Raw genomic sequence first — 11,693 nt, forward strand, 5'->3', positions numbered from 1 at the left:
GTTTGTATGTGTGTGTGTGTGTACGCGTGTGTGTGTGTGTGTGTGTGTGTGTGTGTGTGTGTGTGTGTGTGCGTGCGTGTGTGAGAGGGGAGGGCTAGAACATACAGACGGCGCTGCAACTCGGTGACGTGTGTGCAGAGAGTTGTTCTCTCTCCTCGTCTCCTCAGCCTCCTGCGTCATCTCGCTCAGCCTGGAACAGATAAAGACACGTGTGTCAGTGGACGGGCTCACACATACATGACACATGCATGGAACAGACGGAGACGCGGGTGTCATTGAACGGGGTCACACGTACATGAAAACATATACAACACATACAGAAATATTTACATGTGTCAGTAAAAGGTGAACACATACATGACACATACAGAAACTGTTTACAGAAGTTAGTGGAGAGGTGAACACATACATGACACATACAGAAACTGTTTACAGTAGTGGAAAGGTGAGCACATACATGACACATACAGAAACTGTTTACAGTAGTGGAAAGGTGAGCACATACATGACACATACAGAAACTGTTTACAGTAGTGGAGAGGTGAACACATACAAGACACATACAGAAACTGTTTACAGTAGTGGAAAGGTGAACACATACATGACACATACAGAAACTGTTTACAGTAGTGGAAAGGTGAGCACATACATGACACATACAGAAACTGTTTACAGTAGTGGAAAGGTGAACACATACATGACACATACAGAAACTGTTTACAGTTAGTGGAGAGGTGAACACATACATGGCGCGCATACAAGACACGTATATGTCATATGTATGTGCCTGCATGTGTGTGTGTGTGAGTGTACAACTCACCTATGTCTGAGCTCGTCCATCATTCGCTTCAGCTCAGAGATCTTACTCGTGTGTGTGTGTGGTTGTATTTGTGTCTATGTGGGTGTGTTTGTTTGTAAAACTCACCTGTGTCTCAGCTCATCCATGATTCGCTTCAGCTCGGAGATCTTGCTGTCGGACACACCCTCCTTGAAGATATTGTCGGCCGTCTCTTGCGACTGGGGACACACGGAGACACAATCAAATGATCAACCGTCACTTCACACTGACAAGGACATGTCCAGTCTAGTGGTCAGTTCTAGCTACAACCAATGTCCTCAGACCACAGACTATGCCCAGATTTCTGAATGTATCTGTGAGGCTCTCCTCACTCACACCAAGCATTTGGAAGTCACCAAATTTTGGCCACCACTTTCCAGTCAAATTTTACCTCCGACACCCGGCAATCCCCCGCCACCTTCAATCGCAAATATCTTGACTTATATCTAACAAAGATGATTATATTTCTATTTCACCAAAACTGAGACAAAAAAAACAAGCTTTAAGACCTTCCACCCTCCTCACCCATTCAACCCACCTCACCTCCCCCTCCCCTACCTTCCACCCATCCCTCTACTCCCCTTCACCTTCCATCCACCCCACTACCCCCACTCCCCCCTCCCCGTCACCATCCCCCTACTCCACACCTCCCCCTTCACCCCCCCCCCCCCCCCATCACCCCACCTCTCCTCACCTTCCACACCAGCTGTTGCTGTAACTCGCTGACCGTCAGCTTCAGCTGGAAAACTTTCTGTCCCATCTGCCACCCCACCTTTCCCTCCTCTCACTTCCCCCCCTTCACCCACCATCCTCCACCCTCACCTCCCCCCACCTCACCTTCCACACCAGCTGTTGCTGTAACTCGCTGACTGTCAGCTTCAGCTGGGAGACTTTCTGCACCAGCGTGGAGTTCTCTGTCCTTGTCTCCCTGACGACACACAAACAAATACACGTGATCACGCTGAGCTTATTGTTAAAGTTAGAGGTAGCAGAGGCATATCCCAGCGAAAACAATTACAGTCATTTCGTGCAGGAAAAAAGGTGATAAGATGGCCGGATAGACAGACAGACAGACTCAGACACGGTAGACAGACAGACAGACAGACAGACAGACAGGCAGGCAGGCAGACAGGCAGGCAGGCAAGCAGGCAGGCAGGCAGGCAGGCAGGCAGGCAGAAAAAAAAGGGAAAGAAAAGAAGTACAATCTGCAGTGGCCCCCTCCAATCACGCACGTGTCAGACAACCAAGGACAATCCCTGAGACTACCATGGACCAGCACCGAGAGCTCAGGCTCCTGTGACCAAGCACATAAATGTTTCTGCATGACGTGACTTTGCTACCATTTACCTACTTTATGAACCATTTAGCTTAGTTTTAGTAAGAGTTGGGCATCCACCCACCATCCAGCCACAGACCACCCACCAACCACCAACCCCCAGCCCTTCACCATCCCACCACACACAAACCATCCAACCCACCAACAGGGCCAGTCACCCACCACCGTGGGCCACTCACCCACCAACCACCCACCATAGGCCACCTACCCACCTCCTTACCCACCCACCCACCGCCTCGGGCCACTCACCTCAGCTCAGTGTGTAGAGTTTCCACTTCAGAGCCCAGGGCCGTCACAGACTGGTGGTACTGATCTTTGACCTACGGACACACAGACAGACAGACAAATTGATAGACACACAGGCTGACACATTGATGCACACAGACAGATGGTACTAGTCTTTGACCTATGGACACACACAGACAGACACATTGATAGATACACAGACACACACACACACACACACACACACCTGATGCGCCTGTTGTTCCACTACCCTCCACTGGTGACTCTCCTTTTCCACCTGAAAAATCAGAAAGGTCAAGGTCAGAAAAAACACCGCAGTACATTTGTTTAGTTTAGTGTAGTAAGAGCTTTACGGCATCTGAAACACAATAAGGTCATATAAATGCCGGAGATTAGAGGTATTACAAGAGAGTTACAAATACTGAAAGAGAAGGAAAAGAGATAAGGACAATAGATGTTTGATAGGAGAAAGAAGTAGCAAACCACACCACAGCACCCTCCGACCACCCACGTACACTGGTTTACAGATAGAGCAAACACCACAGTAATAATAATAGTAATAATAATAATAATTATTATTATTATTATTATAACAATAATAATAATATATTATTATATAATAATAATAATAATAATAATAAAAATAATAACAATAGATTGCATTTATATTGCGCTCTATCGCAAACGAGAATAAGCTCTGAGCGCTTTACACCAAACCATGATCACTGAGCGATAAAACACGATAAAACATTTCACAGAAACAAGAAAAACCAGTTCAACCACATACAGAAGAACTTTCACAACCATACATTAATTATATATACGAAAGGAAGCAGTAAAAACAAAAAATATCAACACTTACTAACACACTATAACTAAAGCTATACAGACAGAACAAATATTGCAGCATAAAGACCTATTGTTATAACATATATTGCAGTACTTTTTGTTAAGTTAAGGTTTTTATAGCACTTGCAACTTAATGACATATGAGCGCCAAGGGGTGGATGTCAACAGAGAAGTCCTTACAGGGAATCAGGCTTACTCTGCTCACCTCTCTAGCTTCAACAGCACAAAGTCTGCTTCGATTATCAAGGCACTCCAGAAACAGCAGTTCACAAGAGAGTGACAAACATACAAAAGAAGTAAAAGAAAAATGATGACAGTAAGGATGAGGAAATAAAAAGCAGCAGTTCCCCCTATGTTGTTCAGGTACAGTATGAGCATGACATTGATAAATCAGCCCATTTACAATTTTACTGTGCATAAGAACATGTTAATATCCCCCTTTTGAGAATGGCCTAAAGACACTTCAGTCAGTCACACTGCCCTGAGAGGGGCAAACACTGTACAAAAGCTTTTGTTTTATATATATATATATATACAGTATACAGCGACAATCAACATGAGTGTTGCGCACTCATATGACCAAAGCCAGCTGTGAGCACCCCTAAACTCTGACCAAACTAAAAGAAACTAGAACTGGCAAGACAGTACCTCAGAATTACAACGCTCTCTCTGCTCAGTACCTAGTTTTTTGAAAAATTTGACGATAAACAATTTTGAATAACACAATATTTCAAACGTTTTGAATGCAACTCTTCAACTATTTCGATAATGACCCCGATTAATGTAACGAATTTGATAGAGCAGATAGAAAGTGTAGTTTCTGACCTCATGGTCTCAGTAACTCAGAACGGCAAAAACTATGTCAGATAGAACTTGTAATTCTGAAATCATCATCCTCATCCAGTGCCAGATCTGCGACAGACATCGGCGATCATGATTTTCCATTCATTCCTTTGCTCGGATGCTCTCAAAAAAGCTACGTTTCCCTGATCTTTCCCTGTTACCCATTTGTTTAGGTTCCCTAAGTATGTTGTTCTGGGCCTACCCCTGCCTCGCTTGCCCTCAATTTATTCTGAAATAGCGAAGTGTATTCTGCACTAAACAACAGCACGCAATATGGTGCTTTATCACATCAATACAGCAGACAGGAAATTTGAGAGAATAATTATGTTACCAAAAAGTACTCACATTGATATGTAAATACACACACACACACACACGGACCAACACACCCACACACCCACACACACACACACACACACACACACAAACAAGCAGCCGAAACAACAAAATTATGGTCTACCTCCAGTTCCGCCTCCAAGCGATCTACTTCCTGCGCAGCCTCTCGCCATTTTTCCTGGGCTGCATCTTTCTCCTGGACAACACAGAAATTGACATCTTGTGTCAGTGTGTGTGTGAGTGTTTGTGTGAGTTTGAGTGTGTATGTATTAGTTAGTGTGTGTGTGTGTGTGCCTTGACATAAAATACTAAAAATTACTCTTAACTTGTGTGTGTGTTTGTGACATAGTCTACTCAGTAGCCTGGAGATAGTGCATGTGCAAGTTGGAGAGACAGAGAATTGACATTGTTTGTTTGAGTAAAGAGAAACACATTGACACAATAATGGCCATTTAGTGTTGGGGAAAAGTAAGACAGACAGACAGAAACAACAGAGGGAAAGTGAAGAAGTAGGACCTAACAGTGTCACCCTCCAACCAACCGTACATATCTGAGAGACAGAGACATTACCTGTACATAGGTGAGGCATCGTGGTGAAATCAGGTGCTCTTGAAAATAATTAAACAGAAGATATTGGCATTTTTGTGGATGTTAGGCTTTTTTTTTTTTTTATTTCAACTTTTGGCTCAACACCTGTCATGTGTCTTTTAAAAACGCACATCTATGTGAAAGTTATCAACAAATGTTCATTTAACACTTTGCCGTCATATATCACCAATCGGCAATGTTTACCACCCAATTTCTTATGATTTTCCCCAAACTGCCTCTCTCTTTGATGGCAAGGGTTTTTCCTCTATGAGCCTGGTGATGGCAAAGTAATAAATGCAACAACAAAAAGTAAATGTTCTGTTTCCAAAGGAGTCTTGTCATGGCAAAGTGTTACAGGAAAAAAAAAAAGTAAATGTTCTATTTCCAAGGAGCCTTGGGATGGCCAAGTGTTAAAGTCAGAAAAAAAGTAAATGTTCTGTTTCCAAGGAACCTGGTAATCTCAAAGTGTTATGGCAAAACAAAAAACCCCTAAATGTTCTGTATCCAAGGAGCCTTGTGAAGACAAAGTGTTACAGGAAAAAAAACGTAACTGTTCTGTTTCCGAAGGAGTCTAGAGATGGCAAAGTGTTAAAGACAAAGAAGAGGAAATGTTCTGTTTCTACGGAGACATTACCTGCACAGCTATCTCCACCTGCTGCTGTAGATTCCCCAGGGCCCCCTCCCCGTCCACACCTCCGTCTCCTCCCCCCATGCCTTGACCAACGGTCAGCCCACTCTGGACACTCTCACGTAGCTCATGACGCAATCTGGGGACAGTCAACGATACACGGGTCAACACGGAGGTCACAGAGGTCATAGAGGTGACGATGATGGGTGCAGAAGTCACAAAGGTCATGATGATGATGGACACAGAGATACCACAGATTGACACATGACAGACTTTAGTTTTAGTAAGAGTTTTACGGCACTTGCAACACAATAAGGTCATGTAAGTGCAGAAGATTAGAGGTGTTTCAAGAGAGTAACAGACGCTAAAAAGAAGGAGGGGAGATAAAGACGATAGATGTTTGATAGGAAAGAAGAAGCAAACCACACCAGAGCTTCCGCCAACCACCCACACATGACAGACTGGACACACTGACACACCAAAGACTGACACACTGACACACTGACAGACAACAGGCTACTCCTAGTGCGAGAAAAGAGCAAAACACCAGCACAATAACCGACATATGGTCTTGTGTCTTGCTCGTTTTTACAAAAAGGTGTACCCTTGATGGGTTCGTCCATGTCTTCAATTAGAGCTGTGAGCTTGTAATAGACAGCTGTGAGCTTGTATTAGACAGCTGTGAGCTTGTAATAGACAGCTGTGAGCTTGTATTAGACAGCTGTGAGCTTGTATTAGACAGCTGTGAGCTTGTAATAGACAGCTGTGAGCTTGTAATAGACAGCTGTGAGCTTGTAATAGACAATCAAAGTCAATCTATTACAAGAACCTTCCCAGTGGACACAAACTGGTACATCTTGGTGCTTTTGCCAAAACCTTCCCAGAGCAAACATCTTCGCAGTACCTGTACCTTTTGGAATCAGAACCTTCCCAGAGCAAACATCTTCGCAGTACCTGTACTTTTTGGAATCAGAACCTTCCCAGAGCAAACATCTTCGCAGTACCTGTACCTTTTAGAATCAGAACCTTCCCAGAGCAAACATCTTCGCAGTACCTGTACCTTTTGGAATCAGAACCTTCCCAGTACCAGTACCTTCCCAGAGCAAACATCTTCGCAGTACCTGTACCTTTTGGAATCAGAACCTTCCCAGTACCAGTACCTTCCCAGAGCAAACATCTTCGCAGTACCTGTACCTTTTGAAATCAGAACCTTCCCAGTACCGCTACCTCTTGGAATCAGCACTTTCCTAGTACAAATACTCTTGGTGCACCTTCCCAGTACCGAAACCACTTGGTGCCAACACTTTCTCAGTATCAGTACTTCTTCGCGACCTCAGTGCTTTCTTGTCGTGTCTCCATTTTTTTAATAGCGAAAACAGTTCATAGCAAAGAGTGAGCTTAATAAGAAGTCATATTTCCAATATATATATTAGAAAAAATAGAGATATGACAAGAAAGCACCGGTACTGAAAACCTGGTGCCGGTACTGACACCACTAACTATGATAGATCCGGGTGTTCTAGTACTGGGTAATTGGACCTGCCCATCCCTAACAGACATTCCACGAGGACACCCTCCAGCTTCCCGACACGCGACACAAGACACTGACCCGTCATTTTCTTGTACCAGAAGGTCAGCCCGACTCCTCAAGGTCATGAGCTCTTCCTGTGAACACAAAAGAATAACATTGTGAAAGGGCTATGCTCTTGTTTGTTTTAATAAGATTTTACGGCGCTCGCAACTGCATAAGATCTTATGAGCGCCAAGGGGTGGATGTCAACAGAGAAGTCCAAATTGGGAATCAGGCTTACACTGCTCACCCCTTTAGCCCCAACAGCACAAAGTCTGCTTCAACCATCAAGGCACCCCAGAAATAGCAGTTTACAAGAGAGTGAAAAACATACAAAAGAAGAAGAGGAAAAATGACGATAGTAAGGATGAGGAATAAAAAACAGCAGTTCCCCCTATGTTATTCCGGCACAGTGTGAGCATGACATTGATAAATCAGCCCATTTACACATTCTACTATGCATGAGAACATGTTAATATCCCCCCTTTGGGAATGGCCTAAAGACAACTTCAGTCAGTAGCACTGCCAGGGTGGGGGGTGGGGGGTGGGCTATGCTCCACTTTCCAAAAATTGATCTTTTGGAATGAAAGTAGGATCAGACCTTTTGAGAACAAGTCCTATAATTCTTTCTCCACAGGGGGACAAAAAATATTTCAACTGATGACATAGAACAGGGGTCGCCAAACTTTTGTCAAAGTGGGCTGGACAACTAAAAAATTTCTCAGATAACTGAAACAATGCTTGGATAACTGAGACGATGCCCAGCACAGTCAGGCAAACTATTTCGTTCAACACAATAACACTGAATACACATAGAAAACAGAAACAAGCAATAAAAATAATAATAATAATAAATAGCATTTATACTGCCCATTTCCATTTCCTAAAAGATGCTCAATGCGCATTACAATGAAAAAGACATCACATCTTAAAAATGAATCGACAAGTGTGTACGTAAAACAAAGTATTATACATATAATATAAATGCATATGTGTAAAATGTTATACGAGAAAAACAGTCTCGCAGTGAGGTTGAAAATGTGTTCACTAAAAATATACAATATACAATAAGCAGGATAAGACAGGACAAGACAAGGCAAGACAGGATAAGACAAGATAAGACAAGACAGGATAAGGCAAGATAAGACAGGACAAGACAAGACAGGACAAGGTTACCTGGAGGTTTCCCAACTGCTCCTGGAGTCCGTAGATCGTCGCATCGTACTCACGTAGTAGTGGGGACAGTTCCCTGAGGAGGAAGGGGGGGGGGGGTTGAGTGGAAGGGGAGACACAGACACACTTGTGATCCAATATTCCCTCAAGTTACAAGAGACAGACACCTTCAGTCAAAGGTTCCTACTGCCCCTACTGTCTTTCCATTTATGTTTTAGTATGTGTTTTTAACGGCACTTGCAACACAAGGTCATATGAGAAGTGCAGAAAATTAGATGTGTTACAAGTGAGTAATAAACACAAAAAAGAAGGAGGGGAAATAAGAATGATAGACATTTGGTAGGAAAGAAGGAACAAACCACACAGAGTACCCGCCAACCACTCACACTATCCTTTCAACATTTGCAACAAAATAGTAGAGAACCAACTGAAAACTTTGGCATTAATCATCAAAAGTAAAGTCACACTGTGTCTATCACACATCATCATGTTTGTGTGTCACCCTAAAACTATCACACATCATCATGTTTGTGTGTCAATTTAAAACTACCACACATCATCATGCACATTTGAACAAATCCAGCAAGCTGCTTGTTGTCTTGGCAACAGCTGTTAGTTGTCATGGCAACAGCTGAAGAAAGAGCCTAAGGCTGTGTCACCACAGACTTCATTAGCCGCACCTCTGAACATAGATGAAATATTAAAGTGTCGGATGATGCAGAATTTATTCAGCTTTGAATTGGTATGCTGCATGAGTGGGTAGGGCAAGGCTTTGACACGATTATAGAGGAATTACATTTTCAAGTTTCTTTTGGACGCCACTGAAGAAGCACTATACAAATGCTATTTATCCATATTTACTATTCACTACCACTAGCAAATACGTTTACTTACTTGCTCTCTGTGATCCATGGGTGGGAATCCCTGCTTTTCTCCTGTGAATCAGAGAAACGACACATTTCAACAAAGGGCACATTGAACAAATGACACATTTCAACATGTGATCCATGGGAGGGAGACCCTGCTTTTCTCCTGTGAATCAGAGAAACGACACATTTCAACAAAGGGCACATTGAACAAATGACACATTTCAACAAACTACACATTTCAACAAATGACGACACATTTCAACAAATGACGACACATTTCAGCAGCTTCCTCAAGGATCACAGGACAAACACAGACAAAGGTTTGTAAAAGTTTCCAGTAGTTTCCAAAATGACTTAAATAGCTTGATATTCGTTTCAATCGTGTAAATCTTGGGTCTTAAAAAGGATGCTGAGATGTGACAGAAACAACCCATTGAAATAGTCCAACAGACAGACACAATCACACAGACACACACATAAACAATCACACAGACAGACAGACAGTCACACACACACACAAACAATCACACAGACAGACACACAATCACACAGACAGTCAGTCACAATCACACAGACACAGAGACAGACACAATGAGATCGTTGAGTTGATCTGTCACCTGTTGACTCACCTCTTCCAGACCATACTCTTGTAGCACAAAATCAGGGTATGCCTCTTGGTACCTGGCCAGCAACACCGTCAGTCGACTCACTGCCGAAAAACAGATCAGTTTAGTTTTAGTAAGTAAGAGTTTTGTGGCGCTTGCAACACTATAAGGTCATATAAGTGCCGAAGATTAGAGGTGTTACAAGAGAGTAACAAACACAAAAAAGAAGGAGGGGAGATAAAGACGATAGATGTTTGATAGGAAAGAAGAAGCAAACCACATCAGAACACCTGCCAACCACGCACAAATACAGGTCAAAGGGGACACTGACACAGTGGGGACGCGGCAAAATAACAACACAGTACACAGTGTCACAACACAGACAGGACAAGACGAGATAAAATAAAGATAAGCCAAGCGAGAGTGAAAGTAAAAATTGGGTTTTTTTCAGAACAGGGCCTCAAATGGTATTGAGTACACATATATCATAGTACCTTTTTCAGAATGAGAATGCCAGCTACTTCTTAATCTTATTTCTCCATCACATCTTTTTTCCCCCTGGGGGGGGTGATATATAAATGTAAAAGTTTAAAGTTAGTTTCCAACTAATTGGAGATGTGTGAAAGAGACTCTGAAAGAGTATAAAATAGTTAATAGGGCTGGTTTTGGGTTGGGTAAAGTAAATACATACTTAACCAGTCAACTGTGCTGACTGATAAAATAATTGAAACAATCCCACAATTATACTCCGCCCACCATTCCATTCAAATTCAATAATAATAATTTACTAGATATAGTCATAGAGTCCTTTCATCTCAGTTTAAAGTCAGTAAACAGTTAGTTCTAGGGATGGACAGAGTAGTAAAAATTTTAAGTCGAAAGATATCTCATTATATTGGTATTCTTTTACTTTTCCTCCCGTCTCACACTTACCTACTGGGAGTCCATTTTCTACTATATATATATATCTTCATTTCCATCGCAAATCAGTAGGTTTTTTTTTTACATTTGATGGTTTTTAATCAAACTATAAAATGGTTTTTAATCAAACTATATGTATCACTTAGCCTAATCGCGCAGTACTTTCCGCGCTTTAGAACAGTCGAGGGGGGGGAGGTGTTAAAAAATCTGTGGGGTTATAAAGGGGCATCCTGATTTAATTTCCCAATAATTTGATGTTTTGCAGTTTAGGTGTGAAATGTTTTTGAAAAGCAAGTGGTTATTCTCCCGCGTCACGCCGCCAGTCTATTACTAATAATTTGTCGGCGCAGATTTGCAAATATGCCTCTCTCATCTGTTTGTCTTTGGAAAAAATTCCCAGAACTTCATCACTTCGTGCCTCTTTCATTGATACAGACGATAGGTTTTCAGACATAAACAGCCCAAATTCCTCCAATTTAGAATTATGTTAGGAGCTAGAAGAAATGTGTTCACCACAAATGACGCGAGTTCATAACAAAGAGTAAGCATAAGAAGACGTTACATTTTCACGGTTTACAAAAAATGGAAATACGACAAGAAAGCACTGAAGTCGCGAAATATCGTTAAATTTATCAAAAATTATAACAACAAGAGATAAGTTAAACAGCAAGCTATACTATATGACTAGACAGGGATTTTAGACACAAAAATCATTTTGTTCGTATAAAGAAACAGAATCATTATTTTAAAAGCAAATTGACGAACTAAATAAATGAATAAAGCTACTTTAGACAATTATCATAGATATAAAATTTGAAAGTGGCTATTCTCACCCGCCGGAAGTTCTCGCAAGATCAACTCCTCCCCTCTTCTCTCTCTCTCTGTCTCTTT

At 42.1% G+C, this 11,693-nt stretch overlaps 1 protein-coding gene across 1 annotated transcript; it reads right to left on the bottom strand.

Moving 5' to 3' along the window:
- Positions 1–130: 130 nt before the first annotated feature.
- Positions 131–9,985, bottom strand: LOC101861998 (sodium channel and clathrin linker 1; the record flags this gene model as incomplete). The annotated part of the gene is given in 11 exon segments (XM_013089594.1): positions 131–190; positions 926–1,017; positions 1,676–1,766; positions 2,424–2,494; positions 2,647–2,697; positions 4,573–4,644; positions 5,671–5,803; positions 7,274–7,329; positions 8,411–8,483; positions 9,302–9,342; positions 9,906–9,985. Coding segments are annotated over 11 exon segments (820 nt in total), but the record flags the coding sequence as incomplete, so codon positions are not given.
- Between the last annotated feature and the right edge of the window lie 1,708 nt (positions 9,986–11,693).

Source organism: Aplysia californica, unplaced genomic scaffold (assembly GCF_000002075.1).
Source record: "Aplysia californica isolate F4 #8 unplaced genomic scaffold, AplCal3.0 scaffold00992, whole genome shotgun sequence".
In the NCBI taxonomy this organism is placed as follows: domain Eukaryota; kingdom Metazoa; phylum Mollusca; class Gastropoda; order Aplysiida; family Aplysiidae; genus Aplysia; species Aplysia californica.